The sequence below is a fragment of the Capra hircus genome, chromosome 14, assembly GCF_001704415.2.
Source record: "Capra hircus breed San Clemente chromosome 14, ASM170441v1, whole genome shotgun sequence".
Classification (NCBI taxonomy): Eukaryota; Metazoa; Chordata; class Mammalia; order Artiodactyla; family Bovidae; genus Capra; species Capra hircus.
The window spans coordinates 78680651-78702956 of record NC_030821.1 but is presented as its reverse complement, the minus strand read 5'-3'; the positions used below and the strand labels follow the sequence as shown (position 1 = coordinate 78702956).

Genomic DNA, 22306 nt, shown 5'->3' with positions numbered 1-22306 from the left:
CAAATGTTCCCACATCACTGTCTGGCTTGAAGACTTTCCCAGTGCCTACTGGACAGAGTTCAGAGTGCCCGCTCTGATATTTATGCTCCAGTTTCCGTAGAGACCTGTATAAATCGTTGGCCTGAAATACAGCAGACTTATCATGCATTTTATCTATACTCTGTTCAGGTTGACATGACATGGTTTTCTGTAGACACTGGTTTTCATCTTGCTCCCAGGTGAGAATTTGCTTTTAGCATCGGGCCATTTTAGAGTCAGGCATCCCCAGAGATGGCCAGGCTCCACACAGTTGCATCACAGATGAGGCCCAGAGGAGGCCTGTGGTTTTCCCAGAGTCTCACAGCTTGCCGGTGACAGACTGGCTTCCAGATACCCTGACTACAAGGTGCTGCAGACACAGACGCACAGCCAGATGACCGAATCCATGTTAGCTGGGGCCTTTATGGGCGTTCAAGCTGGCTTTGATGCAAAAAGAAGCTATACATTCGTCAAAAGACAGCCTTATTGCTGGCATAAAAAGACTCATGTACCCTGTTCTGAAACCAGAACACCAAAGGTTATTACATCGTTTGCTCCTGGGCTGGTTTGTGTCTCTGCTCCTCTCATTGGCGGTGGTGGTTTAGTTGCTCAGTTGTGTCCAACTCTTGTGGTCCGATGACTGTAGCTTGCCAGGCTCCTCCGTCCATGGAGTTCTCTAGGCAAGAATACTGGAGTGGGTTGCCATGCCCTCCTCCAGGGGATCTTCCCTACCCAGAGATCACACCCAGGTCTCCTGCACTGCAGGCAGGTTCTTTACCAGCTGAGCCACCAGTGGTCCTCTCAGTAATACTGATGATTTATGCCGTTTTTCTCATTGGTAGTTTTTTACTGATAGAGTTCTAGAAGAGAAGTCAGGGCAGGGAAATCCCATTTATTCAGGACCCACCCTATTCCTAGTCATGCCCTCGGTCCACTGTGCAGTGTCCCATTTAAACTCCCGAGAACCCTTTGAAGTCAGTGTTGCTGTATGCAGATATTAAATAACTCACCCCAGATTGCACATTAATGAGCAAAAGAGATGCATTTGAATGTTGGTCTTCTCTCCAGCAAAACCCATGCTTCCCATCACAGTGCTCTGAAGTGGGCTTCCAGAAGCCTGGGCGCCCCCTTACCCTCTCTGTCTGTGGAAACGTCTCTGGATCTCTCCCAGCCTCAGCCCTCCGTCCCCACTGCTGTGGTCACCAGCTCTGCCCCCTCATGGAGGGTAAGAGAATGAAAGTGAACACTGGAGGGGCCAGTGTTTTCCTGGAGCCAAAGCACAGCATAAGATGGCAGGTGGAATTCTCTTTGCCTTTTTTTTTTTTTTTTTTAAACCATCCTCCTTCAGGGGTCTACCTGGGTTTCAGCTGACTTTTATTTAGGAGATCAATTACCTCTGAGATTCACTTTTTACACCGAGCCACCTGCTAATGTTGTTGGGGACAGACTGAAATGGATGGGGCCACCCTGCCTTCCCCTCCTCAGGAGCAATTTCTTCCCAGACTGTTAGGATAAATGACCCAATCTTACACATCACTGCTCTGAGCTCTGTGGGAAATGCACTCCCCTGAGCCAGGGTGTAAGGTGTGGGAGTTATTACATTATTAACAGAAATCACACAGCCTGACACACCACGGTGCTTCTCCCGGGCAGTTAGAAAAATCCCATTTCCCCCTGTGGGGTGGGACTGTTCCACGCCGTGGGTGGCCCGTGCTCACAGACATGTAATAAAGGCACTTTTAGTGCTAGATTTTATCACGGCCGATCTTTTCCAGGTTGCTGTGTTGATTTGAATGGGTTTTTAATTTAACAAGAATTAGGATTTTAAGAAGCGCGGGATTCAGAACCCAGTGTGCCCGCCTCTGATTTCAGATTTTGATTCTTTTTCTCCCGCTCATCCGCTCTGTGGTCCTGAGCAAGTCATCTCCTATTTCTTTAGTCCTCAGTTTTCCTTCACGTGGTCTTGACGAGCACATCATTTCCTCCGTCTGGTTTGTGCTTGTAACAGGCCATGTGTAGCAGGGGCAAGAAGAGAACCATGAAGGCCACATGTTAAGAGGGGCACAAAAATGCCTGGACATCAGGAAGACCCTTGTGCCTCAAAACCCAAGGCTGCTCTTTGCCCGCTATCCCTGCCCAGGGTTGCTTCTCCTTCTAGTCCGCTCACGGAGCCTCCAGCTGGAAGGAGAGTGATGACTTACTGCGTTTGCCTCATCCGCTCCTGCTCCTGTTGGTGTGTGCTCACTGCAGTGATGAGCACACTTTTCACCCTGTTTGCAGGTGTTAAACAGTCTAGATCTGTACAGGAAGGAGCTGGGACACCACCCCCCGCCCCCCAACACCAGCCGTGGCAGGAGCCGCTGGGCACGTCTTCTGGGTTGATGTGGCGGTGAGCACCCTCTGGTCCCCAGTGTCATCACTGAGGGGCTGTCCAGGCCATGAGTCACCTCTCATTGTCCTGTCTCCACTCATAGCTGTACCTCGAAGGGTCCTATTTTATGTCTTAATCATTATTAAATTATTAAATCATTATTAAATTATTACTGTCGATTATTTTAATTTTGTTTTGAACCATTATATTATTGAATGTTATGTCTCAGTGTGCATTTTAAAACACTATCAATATTCTTTGCTTAAAGACAGATTTAAAGATTGTTTCTGTTTAACAAGTACCATACACTAGTTGACATGAGTTTGAGCAAACTCATGGAGATAGTAAAGGACAGGGAGGCCTGGGCGTGCTGCAGTCCATGGGGTTCACAAAGAGCCACAACTTAGCAACTGAACAGCAACTTTAACACACTAATTATATTAAGGAGTATGATTTATAAACATCAATTAAAAAGGCCCATGTCATACCTGATTCAGGGATTGAGCGTATGTTAAAAGGTAGTTTGTCTGTCATCAAGAACTGGCCAGAGCTGTTTGTGACCTTCCACTTGGAATTTTTGCATTTGGCATTTTCAAAGTTTAAATCATCATAGTGTCAAATGCCAATCCCATGAACTGTGATTTCAGGTTGTCATTGGTAAGTACGTTTCCACCCTTTATGAGTTGGGCTTGTCTTCATTCCCAGAGAAAGAATGGCTGACTACGCCCTAGCTGTCACTCTGTGTCACCTTGGTACCTTGGGTTTGAGGCCCAGGTGTCCGAGCGTTCATTTTCGTGCCCCTCTTAATGTACGGGCTTCGTGGTTCTTCTCTCATACCTGTGGTCCGTTACGAATGCACAGCAGATGGTATAATGGGGTAGATAGCGTGTGTGTCAAGACCACAGCGATGCTGAGCGCTGGGCCGGGGTGAGGTGTAGCAGCCGTGGGGCTGAGCCGCGAGCCTGCAGAGCCCATCTCCAGCGCCCCTGTGCTCCCGCTGCCTGCACACCGCGCTTTATGGAAGCACCATTGGGATACCGCACAACTCACCCACTTAAACTGTGTAATTCAGTGTTTTGGGTTTAGTCGCAGAGTTGCTCAACCATCATCGCCATCTGATTTTGGAGCTTTTCATTCTCTCAGCAGAAGCCCCGTGCCCGTCAGCGGTGCCTCCTGTCTCCCTCCTCCCTGCCACCCCGACCCGGGCTCAGCCTACTTTCTGTCTTGGTAGATTTGCCTGGTTTAGAACGTGACTGGCTCTCTCCACTCAGCATCATGTTGTCCAGGTTCACCCACAAGCAGGCATCAGTATGTTGTTTGTTTTTATGTGGGACAGTATTTCATTGTGCGGATGTGTGGCATGTCGTTTACTGTTCATTAGTTGATGGGTTGGTTCCGCCTTTTGGCTGGTGGGAATAATGCTGTTACGAACATTCATGTACCAGTTTTTGTGTGGGCTTGCATTTTCATTTCTCTTGGGTATCCCTCAGAGTGGAATTACCAGATCATCTGGTGACTGTTTAACCATTTAGGGAGTTGCCTGATGGTTTTCCTGCTCGGCTGTACCACTGTGCGTTCCCACCAGCAAGGTACGAAGGTTCCAGTTCACTGCACATCCTTGCTGACGCTGGTTATCCTGTGTCTCTTTGATTCTCACCATTTCACAATTTTTTCCTTTTACTACAGGGAACATTTTAAAACTTACCAACTGAAAGCTCAGAAACAGAGGCTCTTCCTGCCTTCAGTAACGTGCAGCCCTGAGATCCTCCCCAGAGGCTGGGTTGCGTGTCAGCCAACTACAGGGAAACGTTCCCATGTTTCTACCGGTCGCCAGATCTGTCCTTTCCACTTCAGTAGCCCTGGACTGACTCAGGCGTATCACCCTTGTCCCTCAGGCCAGCTTCCTCTTCCCTTTCTGGGATAGTTGCAACAGCTTTTCAGAGTCTCTCTGCTTTCAGTTTTCTCCCTTTCCAACTCTTTCTCCAGGCGATGCTGAAGTGTTCATTCCAAAGCACAGGCACAAGTCTGTCCCTTCCTCAGGGCATGAGTCCCCTTTGGGAAAGGGAACATCACATCACTCTTTGGGAAACTCGGTTCAAATGGACAGTAAGTCTACTGTCACAGTCTTCAGCAAGATTTGGAAGCTCCGTAATCTGTGTGGCAGGAGTGAAGATGAGATCATATCACCAGAAGAACATGATGATTTATTCTATTTTTTGAGTCACTTTATTTTTTTTTTTTTTATTTATTTATTACGTTTATTTTATGTTTATTTTTATTTTTTTTTCTTACATGCGTTCCCTTTAGATTGAAGGTTTCCCTTGTGGCTCAGCTGGTTAACAATCCACCTGCAATGCAGGAGACCTGATTTCGATCCCTGGTTTGGGAAGATCCCCTGGAGAAGGGAAAGACTAACCACTTTTCTGGCCTGGAGAATTCCATGGATTCTACAGTCCATGGGGTCACAGAGTTGGACATGACTGAGATTGAATAAGTTTCCTGGCTTTCTTTTTTTTTTTTTTTTCTGGCTTTCTTAAGACTTATAAGAAAGCTCTCCTTCCTGTCCACCCATGTGGACAGAAGAGCCCGGTGGGCTACAGTCCATGGGATCGTAAAGCATTGGACATGACTGAGCACACACATATATGGTCTCTAGCGAAGAGGAACTAAAGAGCCTCTTGATGAAAGGGAAAGAGGAGAGTGAAAAAGTTGGCTTAAAACTCAACATTCAGAAAACGAAGATCATGGCATCACTTCATGGCAAATAGATGGGGAAACAATGGAAGCAGTGAGAGACTTTATTATTGGGGGCTCCAAAATCACTGCAGATGATGACTGCAGCCATGAAATTAAAAGACGCTTGCTCCTTGGAAGAAAAGCTATGACCAACCTAGACAGCACATTAAAAAACAGAGACATTACTTTGCCAACAAAGGTCCGTCTAGTCAAAGCTGTGGTTTTTCCAGTAGTCATGTATGGATGTGAGAGTTGGACTATAAAGAAAGCTGAGCACCAAAGAATCATTGCTTTTGAACTGTGGTGTTGGAGAAGACTCTTGAGAGTCCCTTGGACTGCAAGGAGATCAGTCCTGAATAATCATTGGAAGGACTGATGCTGAAGCTGAAACTCCAGTGCTTTGGCCACCTGATGGTGAAGAACCGACTCATTGAAAAAGACCCTGATGTGGGAAAGGTTGAAGGCAGGAGGAGAAGGGGATGACAGAGGATGAGATGGTTGGATGGCATCACCAACTCAATGGACATGAGTTTGAGTAAGCTCTGGGAGTTGGTGATGGACAGGGAAGCCTTGTGTGCTGCAGTCCATGGGGTCACAAAGAGTCAGACATGATTGAGCGACTAAACTAACTAACTAACTAACTGCCTGTTACCAACCAGTCTTTCCTGAAATATTAGTAGCCAGTTTCAGCATGGAGAAAGAGAAGTGTCAGTCTCTCAGTCGTGTCCCGCTCCCGACAGCTCCTGCCAGGTTTCTCTGTCCACGTGGCTATCACTACCAGCCTGGCTGTGTCTTTACTCACACACTGCACTCCTAGGATTGATGCAGCGGTGATGTGTGGACCCTGGAGGCCTAGAACAGTTCAGCCAGACCTGGGGAGAAAGCACCACTTAGCTTTCTGGGCATGGGGCCACGTTTTTAGACAGACTCAGACCTTGGCATAGGAGCTTCTCCTATTCACTTTTTGCTGAGTCAGTATCGAATCATTAGCTGGGATTGTGTTGCTGGCAGGGTTGTGTGCGTTTCCTCTTGCTGCCCCACTGACTGCAACCAAGCTAATAACAATCCACCCCCCCCCCCCCGCCCCATTTATGCAGTATTCTGCTTGTACTTTCACAAAGCTCCTTCATTTTTCTTTTTTTGTTGTTGGTGTGTTTTTTTCTGTTGGAGCCTCTTAATAATTCCATGACGTAGGCATTCTTGTCTTCACTGAGGAAACTGAGGTTCAGAGAAATGAAACAACTTACTTAAGATATTACACCCATTAAGTGACCAAACTGGAATGCTGATAAGAAACCTTCAGACTCTGGACTGCTCCCCCTGTACCGAGTGTGTTCACTCAAGCTGCTTTCAGGTGGCTTCTTGCCGAAGACTTCTTCCCTTTTGTTTTTTTGAAGTTTAGCTTGATTAGGATGTTTCTGGGCATAGATTTTAAAAAATTTATATGGCTTGGCGTTTGTTGAGCTTCCTGAATCTGTACATTTATGTGTTTTCTTTCTTTCTTTTTTTTTTTTTTTTGGCCATATTTGGGGAATTTTCAGCCATTATTTTTTCAAAAACTGTGTGCGTTTTGTTCTGTTTCATCTCAGACTCCTATGACATGACTTTTAGAGATTTTCTTGTCTCATAGGACTGTTTTTAATCCCTTTTTTTCTCTCAGTTGTTTCCATTGGATATATTATTAATCTGTCTTCAAATATGCTTGTTTAATTCCTTTGTGGTTCAAAAAAATGTTTGTGTGATTTTTATTCTTTTAAAGTCGCTAGAGATTTTTTTCCCTGCATGGCCTGGAAATGGTTTCCTTTGGTAAATGTTGCATATAACCTGAGGAGTGTGGATGTCCTGCCATTTTGATGGTGGAGTGTTCGCCGAGTATCCGGCACTTAGTTGGCCGGTGGTGCTCTTTATTCTGTGTCCTTTCTTATTTTACAGCAAATCGTCCCCTCAGTTACTCAGGTAATTCACCACCTGGTGAAATTTTCAGTTCAGTTTTTTCCTCAAGTTTCTCTTTGCTTTCTCTTTACATCTTCTCTTTCTTTGCTGAGATTTTATCTTTTCATTTGTTTCAAGTGTGTTTGCCCTTACTTTGCAGAACATGTTTAAAGTCTTTTTGTGATAAGCCTATCATCTTGAAGTTGTAGTCGGGTGATTTTTAGTTTCCATTGCAAATTAGCTTTTTCCTGGGTTCTTCCTCTGCTGAGTGGTTATAGCCTTAGGTTGCAGACCTTTCACATGTAATGCTGTGAGATGTTGTGGCCCTGCTTGCATGCTGAAGGGAACATGGGTATTTTTGTTTTGGTGGGTGGTCTGCACCACGGCTCTGGGGTGCCTTCTCTGGACCAGGCTGCACTTCTGGTTTCTGAGTCTGCAGTCCTCCTTGGGCCATCCTGTGGGTGCCTTCCTGGAGCTCAGTTCCTGGAGCCCATGGCTTGCCGCTCAGGATCCGTCCCCCCATGCTCACTCCACGGAGAGCCCAGGTCAAGTACCACTTCAGCAAGCCACTGTCTTCCCCTCTGTCCTTTCTACAGTCTTCCCAGCACTGTCCAGGGGCCTCCCTTCCCTGTCTGTCCACAGCAGAGCCAGGGGTTGAGTTCCCTGCTGTGCGTCTGTGTGAGGGACTGTTGGTCAGAGGACAGAGACGGGGAGTCAAAGTGATGGGGACTGGCCCTGTGCTTGTGGGACTGGCTGCCTAGGTCCCTTGGTGTCCTGGTCTTGAATGACTGCCATCATGGTGCTGTTTCATAGAGGTACTGCCCGGGGGCTGGGGGCTGGGAGAAAGAGAAGAGAAAAAAGAACAAGCCCAGAGGACCTCCTCTCCCACCCTTTCATGATGTTCAGAGGAACTTGGATTTCAGATCTCCTTCCCAAATCCACCTTCTATAATTTACTTTTCAGACCATCAGATAGCTGCTGCCTGCATTGTATGTAGGATTTATAGTTGGATTCAGTAGGGGTGATAGGGGATGGGTTATTTGTGCTTACTCCATCTTTTCCAGAATAAGAACTCCTCATGTTTTTAAAAAGCATAAACCAATTCATGTCAGTCATCTGCTCAAGACTCTAAAGATAGCTTCCCATCATCCTTAGAATAAAATCTGAACTTTTTGCATGACCTTTACTCTGTCATTAATTTTGCACCTCTCTGCTCTTGGCTCGTTCTGTCCGTTGATTCCACCCTGCTCTAAGATTTGGACATAACTGCCTTCTCTGGAAAGCACTCCTCCAAGACCTTCATACGGTCGCCTTCTTATTGTGTGGGTCTGAAATGAAATGCCACTTCATCAGAGAGGCCCTCCTTTGCCATTACATCTGAAGTCAGTTGTTATCTCTATTTATGATTTCAGGTTGTTGTTCAGTTGCTAAGTCGTGTCCGACTCTTTTGTGACCCCACGGGCTGTAGCCTGCCAAGCTCCTCTGTCCATGGGATTTCCCAGGCAAGAGTACTCTTCGTAGCTCAGTCGGTAGAGTCTGCCGGCCGTGCAGGAGACCCAGGTTCGATTCCTGGGTTGGGAAGATCACCTGGAGAAGGAAATGGCAACCCACTCCAGTATTCTTGCCTGGAGAATCCCATGGATAGAGGAGCCTGGTGGGCTACAGTCTGTGGGGTCACAAGAGTCGGACAGGACTGAGCGACTGAGCACACGCGCGGCACAGTACTGGAGTGGGTTGTCACTCCCTTCTCCGGGGGGCCTTCCTGACCCAGGGGTTGAGCGCACACTTCCTGCATTGGCATGCAAGTTCTTCACCACTGAGCTACCTGGGAAGCCCAAGATTTCAGGAGATGCACTTAATTAAAAAAAAAATTTGTTATCATGCCTCAAGTCCTAGCCCACGTCTCACATTAGCCGTCTCTGTTGCAGCCAGATTTACGAAGGGTGACTTGACGGCACCTCAGCTTCGCTCTGCTGGGTAGCTCTTGATTTCTGGAATGTTCTGCGGGTCTTTTCTGAGGCTGAAGCATGGGTGCTCACCCTGCACAGGGCCTGCAGTGAGTGCGGGGCTTTGATTCTTTGCAGAGAAGCTTGAGCTGGGCGGTGGGGGCTGCCCAACGAGTAACCCCCTGTCCTCCGCCTGAGGGCACACTCGCGGCGCAGCCTGTGGCTGACCTGCTCCCCTCAGTGACCCCTCCTCAGACGCCCACTCCCACCCCAGCCCTCTTCTCAGTCTCAGCTTCCTGGGGGGTGGGGGCCCAGGCTAAGGCAACATTCTAAGTGACTTTAGAAAGATCTCTTAAAAAACATGTTAAGTGTAAGCAACATGTACAGAAAGGCTAAAGCAGAGACATCACTTGCCAGCAAAGGTCCGTCTAGTCAAAGCTCTGGTTTTCCCAGTAGGCAGATATGAATGTGAGAGTTGGACTATAAAGAAGGCTGAGTGCCGAAGAATTGATGTTTTTGAACTTTGGTGCTGGTAAAGAAGACTCCTGAGAGTCCCTTGGACTGCAAGGAGATCCAACCAAGTCAGTCTTAAAGAAAATTAGTCCTGAATACTCATTGGAAGGACTGATGCTGAAGCTGAAGCTCCAGTACTTTGGCCACCTGATGCGAAGAGCCGACTCACTGGAAAAGACCCTGATCTGGGAAAGATTGAGGGCAAGAGGAGAAGGGGGTGACAGAGGATGAGATGATTGGATGGCATCACTGACTCAGTGGGCCTGAGTTTGAGCACACTCCTGGAGATGGTGAAGGACAGGGAAGCCTGGTGAGCTGCAGTCCGTAGGATCACAGAGTTGCACATGACTTAGCTACTGAATGACAGGAAAGGGGATAATCACCAACCACACAGGCTTGTCAGAGCTTTGCATTTTGCTGTATTTGCCTCTGTTTTTCTAATTTAAAGAAAGAAAAATGAAACTGTTAAAGCTGTGCGTGCTCCTCTGTGACCCTATTCTCTTTCCCCCTCACGGAGAGTGACTACTGCCCTCCAGTTGACTTATCAGCAATACAGAGTAATTTTAAGTATTTTAAACTTGATATAAATGTATACTGTAATTACCTTCTGCCATGCATTGTTCGCTCAGCCTTGTTAACGTGAGACTTAGCCTGCAGTGCGGTCTGGAGTTCTTAATTCATCTTCACATATATATATATTTTACATACATGGTTCCAGTGTGTGGCTGTTACACATTTACTCACCACTACTCTACATTCGTGGATGTGCTTCTGGGTTGCTTTTTCCTTCTCTGGTGTGTTTATCACTCCTCCACTGCTGTGGGCCTTTATCATTACAGCTTTATAGCAGTTCTTGATATCTGGTTGGTCAAATCCCTTCCAAAATCCTTTCTTGTTGTCGTCTCACATGTTCTTGGCCTTATATATGAATTTTAGAAGTCGTGTATCAAGTTTGCCCAAAACCAGAACTCTGTTGAGATTTTTTTATTGAGTTGCATTAAATTTGTATAAGCCAGGAAAGAAGTGCGTGCGTGCTGAGTTGCTTCAGTCGCGTCTGAGTCTTTGTGACCCTGTGAACTGTAGCCCGCCAGTCTGTGCCATCCATGGGATTTTGCAGGCAAGGCTACTGGAGTGGAAAAGAAATGAGTCATTTAAAAATACCAAGTTTTCTTATTCTTGAACATAAAACATCTCTGTATTTATTCATCACCTTTAATGTTATTCCATAAAACTTTAGAATTTTTTCCATAAATGTCCGGTATACATTTTGTTAGATTTATCCCTAGGTGCATTGCTATTGTGGATTTATTAAAAAAAAATTATATTCTATTATTGTTTTTAGTTGATATATACGAATGTTATTATTGATTTTGTGTGTGGATATGTGTCTTAAATCTGTATTCAGCAACCTTTTTGAACCCATTTTTCCTTATTTTACGAAATATGACTAAATTTTTTTTTCACTTTTAACTCCCCTTATCTTTCCTGGGTCCCTCCCCTCACAAGAATCTGTGGTCCGTGAAAGCGGAGACCCTGTTTCTCTTGTTGATTTCCATGTCACAAATGCTTAGAATAGCACCTGACGCATGACAGGGACTCAGTAGATATTTATATGAATTAAAAAGTAAAGCTGACCTTCTCGTGGACCAAGGAAATGGTGTGTCCTCAGTCTGTATCTGTGGCCTCACCCGTGTTGTTCTTTGTGTGGACTGTGCTGTTCTTTCTGCCTGGCAGCCTCATCTGGCCCTCTGACTGCACTCCAGGTTCCTCTCAGCTGCTGGGCCTTTGCTGCCCACCCCCGTCTCCCCCTGCCCTGACCAGGCAGATGGATCTAAAACTTTGCTCTGATCTCAGTTCTTCCAGGTAGCTTTCCTGGGCTTCCCTGTACTCCAGAAATATGGATTCAGAGAAATGAACAGCAAACCAACAAACAAAAGAAAAATAAAACCAAAAAGCACACAAGAACTAAAAGTGAATTATGTACTCAAGCCCCAGGTTAAAGCCTAAGAGAATCCCCAAAGTGACATAGAAAGACACACAGAGTAAGTGGCGTGGTGGTGGCACGCGGCACGGAGGCAGTTCGGGGAAGGGAATTAATTTATGAATGAAAGATAGAGAGCGAAGGTCCACCAGCATCTCATGCTGCCAACAGTTAGGAGGCACAGAAACCCTGGATCAGGCTGCCCCCGCAGGCAGACAGTGAGTCAGAAAAAAACAGAGGCCAAAAAAAGGGTTATATTCTGACATCCATCATCTCTGTGCAGTTATATCTAACAACTATATTCTACAAGTGAAAACAACACAGATTTGAGTCTTGTCTTTTCTGCTTAAAAAAAAAATAATCACTTGAGTTTTCCACCTCTGATAAATGTTTTATGAATTCCCCTTTCTGATGAAAGATTTTGCTGTGATTAAAGATTTCATGAAGTTATGACAAGGGTGGAATAGATCTTCATTCTCGAAAGCTCAGTTTTCCTGTGGGCTGAGTGAAGAGCCCTCTCATAGGCAGCTGTCAGAGCTCAGGAACGTTTCCCCAAGTGCTGCACCTCTGGGAGGACACCCCCACCCACAGGACCCACAACCCCCCCTCCCACCCACAGGACCCACAACCAACCGCAGCCGCGTCGGGCGACACCTCCTGGTGCACATCTCCTGGATGGTCCAGCCGCTGCTGCCCTTCCTCCCGTGAGAGCAGGTGCACGCAGTCGGTGTGTGCTTTGAAAATGTGTTTCACACGTGCCAGGTGGCCTTTGGGTGATGCCAGTCTCTGTGTCTATGCATGGGTGTGTGTGTATGTGTGAACCCCTGGGCAAGTCATGGCGCCCTCGCCACCTCAGTTCCCTTCTCTGGGAAGGACGGAGGTCACGGCCTGGGCTGGAACATGTGTCTCCATCCACTGTGAGCACTGCAGGATTTCCAGCTCTAGGTGTGGACGGTCTCGGCCATCCACCAGCATCTTTTACCATCCCCTGAGCCTCCCTCTCCATCCGCCAGCATCTCTCGCCGTCTCCTGAGCCGCCCTCCCCTCTCCCCTCAGTGGGTCTCAGGAGGATGACCTCCCTGGGCTCTTGTACGAGATAACCACGTGCGGGCAGCCCGGCACATGTGGGTGTGCGTCCTCTCTCCCTTTCGCTTAACCACCAGCGAAACCTTACATTGCCACACTTGGAGAAGCACCTCTGAGAGTTCTGACGCCCTTTGGAAGGTATTGAAGAAAGGCTCAGCTGAAAATGACCCAGAGCACAGATCCGTTTCCGAGTCTTCTCGTTTTTTCCTTCTGTGAAAATCCAGCTGCCCTTTTCCTCCAGGAGGGAGGACGGCCCAGCCTCTGTTGCTGGCTACCCTGTCTGCTCCTGTCTTGGGCCCGGGTGTCCCGGTTTCCATGAGCGGATGCTTCTCAATCAGCTGTCGCTCGCCAGCTGTGACACTTGGCACTTGAGATGCTGTGTTAGATATAGGCAAGCGTTCGACCATAATGGGGAGCTGACAAATGGAAGCCAGCACAGACCGCAGCGTGCGTGGCTGGACTTTTCTTTCATGCATGTAGCTAGTGAGCATGTGCCGTCATTTCCCAGAACCCCCAGGCCCCACCCAACCCCCCATACCATGGTGATTGTCGCCATCACCCCTGAAAGCCCTGACCTTTCTGGGTCCTGCTACTCCCTGAGTGGGAAGGAAGCGAGTCGGGAGACGGAAGGGAGGTATCGTCTCCTTCCAGGGCTCTTCATCTTATTTGGGATGGGAAGTCTCTAGAAGCTGATTACTTGGTAAACCTTCATCCAGTGGCCACCCGCCTCGGGGCCTGGGGCAGTGGGCACCTGGTTTCTGCAGCTTTACCGTCTGCATTAGTGAAAGCAGGAAGACGAGGTTTCAGGTGGGTGGTGAGTGACCTCATGGTGTCACCCACAGTTCTGGAGGTCCCATGAGGACTCTCAGTGAATGCGCATGCAGTGTGGACATGGTTCTTTGTGGACATGGCTCTCTGTGTACCCCTGCTCAGCACCCAACCTGGCACCCACAGAAATCCCAGACCATGATGCCGTGGTCGTTTATAGAACACCACCATATGCCGAGTGCTTTCCCGCTGGGTCAGGCGTCCTGGTGGTCATGTGTGAGGCTTGGAGAACTCAAGGTCCCTTCCTAAGGTCACCTGACATGTAAAGGGCGCAGGTGGGTTATAAGCATGTGCCCCAGGATCAAGGAGGCCTCCTGTGCAAACCCACAGTGTAGAATTCACAGTTGGTTCAGAATGAGTCTTCTCTGTAAGCCTTTGTGTCCAGGGGGCACGACGTTTTGATTAACTGCACCTCTGACGTGCCCCAGGACCGTCAGATCTTCGGGGAGGGGAGGCAGAGTCACTCTCCTCTTCATCAGAAGATGCTGACCTGGGCTCTGTCTCTCGCTGCAGCACCCGGCAATGCCACCTGCTGCTGGACGTCTTCAACGCCACGGAGCACGAGCTGAGCGTCCGCGCCCGGAGCGACGAGGAGCTCATCCTGCACGCGGGCGAGTGCCAGCGGTAAGTTTCCCCCGGGCCCCTGGCCCTCCTGTCACCACCCGTGGGGGAGCCAAGTCAGGCTGGCCCCTGAGACCCTGGGGCTGGGCAATCTGGTTCCCCTCTCAGAGACACTTCAGCCCTTATTCAGGTTCAGTGAAAGGACGGGAGTGGTCGTAAGGTCAAGGGAGAGCCGGCCGATGTCCATCACGCACCATGTCTAAGGACACCCAGACCTCTGGGCAAGACCTTTCTTTCACTGTCAAATCCTTAGGAAAGCTGTATCGGGGGCACTGGGTGTCGATCTCAGGGACGGATATCAGCATCAGTGGGAAGCTCCTCGGAGGAGTTCATGCCGCAGCAGCCAGGCCAGGCTCAGGCCTTTGGGAGAGATACACCGCCACCTGAGCTCAGCCCACGGAGGCCAGTTTCTTACAAAAGTAAACGTGCACATACTCCACCCAGCTATCCCAACACTAGTTGTTCAAGAAAAGGTAAAAAAAAAAAAAACCACAATGTTTATAAAAGACCTGTAAAGATTGTCCCAAGTCAAAAGCTAGAAAGAGCTTGAGTGTCCATATCACGGGAGCAGGACTACCCAACGGTGGCATTTCCCTAGTGGACTATTACTCAGCAGGCGAAACTAGTGAACTCCTAACCCAGCACCGCGGGCAGGGTCAGGAAGCTCGTGCCGAGCGCAGGTGCCTGACACAGTGTGGCTCAGGCATCTGAGACCCCGGGACCAGCAAGACTCTGCTGGGACAACGGCAAAAGCAGAGCATTGCTTGCGGAGAGGACGGGGTGGGCTCTGACCGGGAAGGGGCACAGGGCCTGTCCGGGTGATGGTCGTGCTGTGTGACTCGATATTTGGGGGTGGGTTACACAGGCGTTTTGCCATTGCTACGATCTAGCCAGTGTGCACTTAAGATTTGTGTGTCCCACCGTTAAGTTGGTTTTGTTTCAAAAGGGAAACCGTCGGCACGTGTGGAACTCTGCCTCTCGGAGGACTTGGGTGGTGTCTCGAGATAGCTGCGCCAGCCTCGGGAATGCCTGAAGAGTTAGATTCCTGGCAGGGGGCTGGGCAGGCGGATGGAGTGAGCTGGTCAAACAGAGTGAAGTGTTAGTTATGGGATATGTCATACAATGGGGAGAGAATGTTCTCTGAGGAATTCTTTCAACTCATAAGAAAACACTGGGAAGAAATGAGCAAACGAAAGAGCTGCGGAGCCTGACTCCCCTCACCCCAGCTCCCTTCCGCTTCCTCCTCTGGGGGTCTCCGTGCCTCCAGGGCGTGGCAGCATCACGTGCCCCTTCACTACTACGTCATGTCTATTTACGGCCCCAGGAAGCACTGTTTTCAGAGGCGTCTGTTGGATGGTGTAAGTGGTTGCGCATCGTGTGTCTCTTTCTGTGTGTCCTTTAGTCACTCGCAGTCAGCGTCATGCTTTGGAGCTGAGTGTGGTCAGGTCTCGCCCTCCGATGGCGCCTCGTGCCCAGTTCCCGCGTGCCCGTTCACCCATCTCGTGCTGATCCACACGAGGTCGCTCCCAGGGTGCGGCCGTCTGATGCCCCCATTGATGACCCAGGAATGCCCAGTCCTGTTCAGGGCTGGTAGTCGGGAGGGCTTTACCACCTAACCCTTGAGCGGAAGGATCCGCCCCGCCTGACAGTTGCTGTTCTTGCGGGTTCTTGGCCATGTGGCTGCGTGCGGGGACCAGGTGCTGCTGCGTGGAGGCCGTGGCGCTGAATGCTCTGGCTCTGGGGCGTAAGCACAGCTCTTTCCTGGGGCTCTGCCCCATGCTTGGGGTCAAGGCCACCAGCAGCTGCCTGGGCCCCGTGCTGGTCTCCAAGTGGCGCAGGAGACCATCTGCATTGTCGAGACGCAAGCTGAGACCCCAGAGGGCACCATTCAGGCCGTCTCATGACACCAATAATAAAACCTGCTTTTAAAAAATGTGCAGATGGCCGAGCCTGCTCTGAGGTTGACTCACTCCTGGCGGCGCCGGAAGTCTCCGCAATGTTAACGAGCCCATTCACAGACCAGCACAGTTTGTTCTTGCGCTTCCGGCTTCTTCCTTGTTAAGCTTTGTGCTTAAGTCCTCATTTCTCAATGCTCCTAACGCACACATTCTTTATTCATTCATAAAATATTCATTCAATAAATATCGGTGCTTCCAGAACATGCTCCGTGGAGCCTGCGTCAGGATGAGTAACTCAGGACCCTCCCTGGCCAGGGAATGATGACAGCGTGGCAAGGGTCTCGGGCAGCCAGGCTGTGTAGGGGTGGGGTACAGCCAAGCTCACGATGCCCCGCCTGTCTGGGGAGCCAGTTTGCTGCTGCTCCCCTGGACCTACCAGCCCATGGGCGTCCTGTGTTTGCGGGACGCAGGAGTCCCCGTGGCCGCCCTCTAGAACTCTCCAGCCTTGCCTGGTTCTGACACGTGCTCCGTCTCCGTGGAGGGGTCCCAGGCGGTTGGTCTGATGGAGCTGCTCTGGGGGAGGAAGCTGTGGTGGGTGGACCTTGCCTGGCGGCCATGGGACACCCCGAGACTGGGCTGCGGTCCTCGTCCCTCCAGGCTCTGTCCCCTCGGAGCCCCATACTCCCCCCATCCCCTGGAGTCCTGAGCTCAACCCCCGCCAGGCTCTTCCCGCGCCGTGTGGAGCCGGCTCCAGCACAGCTCAGCCTCCCCGGGCGCTGACGTGGGCTGCCCTTGGACAGGCTCGGCCACCCTGGGCTGGGCAGGGCGGGCCTCCCGCCCCCCAGTGGTGAGCGGTCCTCAGACTCTGGTGTGATCGTCGAGCGTGGCACAGCCTCCCCTTCAGCAAGAAGCTGTCCCTGAAAGCCGCGTAGCTGTGAGGCTGCCCTTGGTGGAGCCCTGGCATCCTGGGGCACCTGGGGCATTGCATGGGAGAGGGGCCAGCTCCAGTTGGGCTGCTGGGGTGCCTGCGTCTCTCCCCCACCCCTTCCGGGTAGGAAGGTGTGCCCAGGACAAGAGTAACGCGTCCTTGAGTGCGGAGTGCGGTGTCTGAGCCCTGGCTGCTTGGAGCGGTTTTGGTGCTCTGTCCTCTTAGTACCCTCTCACGAGGACGTCTGTCCACGGGTTACAGACAGGCAGCCTGGGTCAGATCGGAGGCACTTGGTGGGGACTCAGGTCTGCCTGACCCCGTGGCTGAGCACCGGGATGGCTGCAGGCGTAGGGGAGCGGGTTTTGTCCCTGTGTCCTCCTTCTCTCTGTGCAGCCTTAGGCAAGCCGTGAGCAGCACTAATCCGCTGTCACCCGTCCAGGCGGGGAGGGGGGTCGGGGAGGGGCCGGCTGGGTTGCGACTTCCAGGGTGCTGAGGGATTCAAGCGTTTTCCTGAGTGTCTGGTGTGGGGCATGAGGGACTGCGTCATAGGCTGAATATTCGAGCTTCTAAACTGGAAATAACACTCTTAATCCCCGTATTTCTTAGAGAGATCTCTTTTCATCTTGTAATTTAAAAGACAGCATTTCAGCAAATGGATGGAGCAAGTACCTTTCGCCTTCCTCATCTTTTCCTGTGAAAGGTCCTTTGGAAATCAGTGACTCATCTGTGGCTCTGTGGCCCGGTTGATACATTAATTCTGTAATTAAGGGCCATTTGTTCACCTCACTTCCGCCTAACACGGTTTGTGATGCTTGGTCTGCACCGATTGCCTTTCCTGGGGCTCCACGGCATCGGTCGTGACATTGAGAGTGTCCTCAGGACTTGAAGCTAGGTAGGTGCCTGTAGTGACGTTCACTTCTCCCTGAGGGGTGTTGGAAAGAGGATCCCATTTTCACAGGCACTCGCCTTTAATCCTCAAGGTACAGGCTCTGTGCTTGTTTCTGCCGCCTCTGAGCGTGGTCACGGCCATGCTGTTGGTGGAAGCTGCCCAGTTGCCCCCACACCTCTTCTCGGGAGTCACCTACTCCGCTTTAGGCTGTATCCCCAGGCCTGGGTGTCCCTCCACCTCCAGTTTCAGAAGATGGCCAGAAACCATGGAACGCTTTCTGACTGAAACATCGCAAACTTCCTTAAGAAAATACAGCGTCCCCAGCAGCAGATTTACTGGAAGAATTAAGATATGATAATTATTGTATTTTTGCTTAATTATCAAACCATTAAAATTAAATTTCATGACAACCCTGTTTACTTCTCAGGCCTCCCCGTCTCATCCCGCCCTCCCTTGCGGGGAACCTCTGCCCCCTCAGAGGCCCGGCATCTGCTGGTCCGGCTGGGAACCCCACCGCTGGGTCCCTGGGAATAGATAAGCCCCTCATGTGTCTGGACAGCACACCGTGTGGGTCCTAGAGCGGCTTTCCTGCCAAAGGGGCGGAAGAAGCCCAGCGGGGTCCGCTGGGCCACTTCAGTGATGGAGCTGCAGGGAAGGGGCGTGTCCTTATTCTTTCTTTCACTGGGAGACTTTCATGTGGACACTTCAAACATGTGCAGAAGGTGCCCATAAGAGGACTTCTCATCCAGCTTCTACCGCTAGTGATTCATGGGCAATCTCTCCCATCTCTCCCTCACCAGCTTCCCCGTGTTCTTGTGTTATTTTGAAGCAGATTCAAGGCGACCTCGTATTTCATCTGTAAACGTTTTAATCATCAACACTGGAGTGCTTTTTAAAATCCTAACTGCAATGACTTGGACTGTCAAGAAAGCTGAGCGCCAAAGAATTGATGCTTTTGAACTGTGGTGTTGAAGAAGACTCTTGAGAGTCCCTTGGACTGCAAGGAGATCCAACCAGTCCATTCTGAAGGAGATCAGCCCTGGGATTTCTTTGGAAGGAATGATGCTAAAGCTGAAACTCCAGTACTTTGGCCACCTCATGCGAAAAGTTGAATCATTGGAAAAGACTCTGCTGCTGGGAGGGATTGGGGGCAGGAGGAGAAGGGGACGACTGAGGATGAGATGGCTGGATGGCATCACTGACTCAATGGCCATGAGTTTGGGTAAACTCTGGGAGTTGATGATGGACATGGAGGCCTGGCGTGCTGCGGTTCATGGGGTCACAAAGAGCAGGACACGACTGAGCGACTGAACTGAACTAAACTGAACTGCAATGCCATATCATGTTTTAAAATAAACATCGTCAACATTGGAGCCTCTTTTAAAAACCTAAGTACAGTGCCGTACCATGTTTAAAAACAAACAGTTCCTTGATGCGAAGGCATACATTTCCAGTGACCTTGGTGTCGTTTGTGTTCTAAACCCTGCAGTCAGAATTCAGGAGGTTGATTACCACCCAGTCCGTTCTGAGTCTGTGGGTTCCCTGTGCACCTGTCTCTCTCACTGTCCATGGGCCACATCAGGGCCCCCAGGTGGGGACGTGGCCGGTTCGGTGCCTCTGATGGTGGTGACCTTGCACCCGTGACTGACTTCTTTTTCTTTATTCCTCATTAAATCGGTAGTAAGCTCTAGAGGCTTCATCATACTCCCAAGGTTCTTTTTTTTTTTTTTGCAAAGAATCTCCATCAGAAGGCATTGGTGTCTGGCTTATCTGTTTTCTGTGATGGAACCATTATTATTAGATCTTTTCCTCTTATCTAACCTTGCACCCCACACGCATGCCTTTTCATCCCCAGCGGATCAGTCAACATTAAGAAAACTCACTGACTGTTTTTCATAAGCTCAGGATGAAGCACATCAGAAGCATTTTCTGTCTGGGGTTTGGAAAATGACCAGATGAAGAAGTACAGCCGTTTTCTGTGTCTGTGTCTCTGTGCTCTAAGTCACCCCGCTCGTCAGATAATTAAGGCTCAACAGCTGCTCAGGCAGAGACATCAGGGGAACACTGGTGCCGTTTGGGGCTCTCAGGCCCGGTGGGATGGGGAAGCCTTGCCGCTGCCTCTGGGAGCTGGCGCGGCCCTGGAGCTGAGTGGCTCGGGGTCTAGCAGGACCAGGCTGCGGCCCCCAGGGGCAAGGCAGCGTCCTGGATGTCCACGGGAGCTGACGGGAGTGGAGGGAGTCCGGATCAGCTGGAGCAGCGTCTGTGTGTGTTTGCTCTACATTATGCTGCCCCCTCCAAAACCAACGGAAGCTGGTCACTCTTTGTGTTTCTCCAGGGCAAGGGTTATCTTTCCCATTTGATTAACAGCTCACTGGAGCTTAGGATGGGAGAGGTGGGTGTTTCCTGTGCCTAAGTGCAGAGGGAGGTAGCAGTGGACTTGTCTGGGCTGAACTTAGTGGGCCTTGGATGCCAGGGTGGAAGGAAATGAGTCTTAGTACATTTTTAACGATGGGCACATTTGAACATGTCTGTGTCATTTGGGTTTTCCAGTTTCAACCTGCAGGACAAATGACAGCTTTACTGCTGGCTTGAAATCCTCCTGTGTGAGCCACGGTCAAAGCCATGTCCGTCCTTGGAGGGGAAGGGATGGTCACGAGAGAGTTCAAGGCAGGAGAGGGTCAGATTGACCTTATAGGAAGTGACTGGAAGGGGTGATGGCTGGTGAGAGTCTGGGTGCGGGCAGGTGTCCGAGCTGGGGTTTGCACCAGGTCGTGGGAGGCCTGCTGCCGTGAGCACCCCCCACCCTCCGCCCTCCGCCGGCTCCGTGGGTGCTTCTGCCTGTGAGTCGAGAGCGTCCGTCCTCTCCAGGCACTGGAGATGCAGGTGTTACAGGACATTGGCTCAGGGGACCCAGAGGGTGTTGGGAGGGAAAGGCGAGTCAGTGACTGGACAGTCAAATAGGTCAAGGGCAGGGCTGGATGCTGGACCAGTGCAGAGGGGGCACCAGAGGAGGATCAGAGCAGCACACGGGCACCCGAGAGGTGGGGGGTAGTCGGGTCACTGGGCAGAGGCCGCGAGTCTCTCAGTTGAGTGTAAAGAGAAGGGCGCATGCGCACGCCGTCTGTGCCCCACCCCCCAGACTGGCTGCTCACCAGGGGCTGCTGTGTGTGTTTCATGCTTGCTGCCGTGTGTTCTGTGGGTGTGGACCAAGGTAGAAGGATATGTATCCATCACTGCGAAGTCCCCTGGGCTCCCCTGTTCATCCCTCCCTCCCCGCTGACCCTTGGTAATCACTGGTCCTCTTCCTGCCTCCTTAGTTTTGCCTCTTCCAGAAGGTCACAGAATGGGGAGCATACAGGATGTCGCCTTTTCGAGCTGACTTTTGTTGTTTAGTGACAACGCGCTGAAGGTTCTTCCTCCACGTCTTTTCATGACTTGATAGCTCATTTCTTTTTAGCACTGAGTGTCCATGAGCAGGGTTTGGTGTGGACATAAGTTTTTAGCTCCTTTGTGTGGATACCAAGAAGCGTGACTGATGAGCATATACGGTTAAGAGTGTTTATTTTTGCCGGAATTGTCCTGCATTTTTAAAAGCCAGAAACAAAGCACTCCTTTCTGCCTCTTTCATCACCCAGTTCCCAATTGATGTTCCATAGCAGAAGGGAAAAAAGGAGAAAGCGCTGGAGTGAAATAGCACAGGGCCTGGCGGGGGCTCGGGCCGCCCTGCTGTGTTTGGGAGGGCCCCTCTGGACCCAGCCTGCGCATCCGCTCCTCATCCTGGGAGCTTTGGGCTTCCCTGCTCCTCCTGCTGCTTCTCTGCGTGTCCTCTGCATCTCCTGCTGTGACAGCCGTATTCCCTGGCACGTCTGTCCCTGCCCTGGGAGCCGCCTCTGGGCGGGGGTCACGTTCTCATTGCCGCTCTCTGCTGACTCCCCGCCTAGGAGCTGAATTGGATCACTTTCTGTATCATTCAGTTTAGGCTGTTTCTCTGCAGTAATAAAAGACCTCGAATCTTAGCTGTTTAGTAAACAGAAAGGTTTGTTTCTTGTTCAGGTTCTGTGAGCACCACAGTTTAGCTCTGCTCCATTTTGCTTTCATTCATGAGCTGTGTGCTGCTTTGGAGGAGAGAAATAGGGAAAGGGACAGGCCACATGACAGCTGGGGAGCTCTCTGCTTGGACGTGGCCTGTGTCACTTCTGCACATTGCGTTGGTCAAACGAGTCACAGGACAGCCTGGAGTCAAGGAGGGGTCGATGGGCAGTGCTGCAGGAAGGGCGCTGAGATGTGGACGGGGCTGCGGTCCAAGGACGTCCTTTGTGTCTAAGGGGAATGACCACCCTTCTTTGTCTTCATCTTTGATTTTTGCTGTCTTTAAAGGATGGTTGCTTTTGTCCCATATGAACATATAACGTGACAGTTGACTCTGAGTTCTTTTGTTCTCCCCATCGTTTCAGAAGGTGTTACCAGAATCTTGTCCTCAGCGCCACACTGGTGCCATGCGGGAAAGGGCACACAGACATATCCACGCTGCCTGGCGTGATGCACATGTGTGCTCGGCA

The 22306-nt window shown here is 50.5% G+C and overlaps 1 protein-coding gene across 5 annotated transcripts in view; it reads left to right on the top strand.

Moving 5' to 3' along the window:
* TRAPPC9 (trafficking protein particle complex 9) overlaps positions 1-22306 on the top strand; it is a 391636-nt gene that overhangs the window by 230874 nt on the left and 138456 nt on the right. For all 5 annotated transcript variants that reach the window (XM_018058608.1, XM_018058607.1, XM_018058610.1 and 2 more), the window contains one exon: positions 13925-14035. In XM_018058608.1, coding sequence (XP_017914097.1) covers positions 13925-14035 — 111 coding nt within the window. The remainder of the gene's footprint in view (positions 1-13924; positions 14036-22306) is intronic.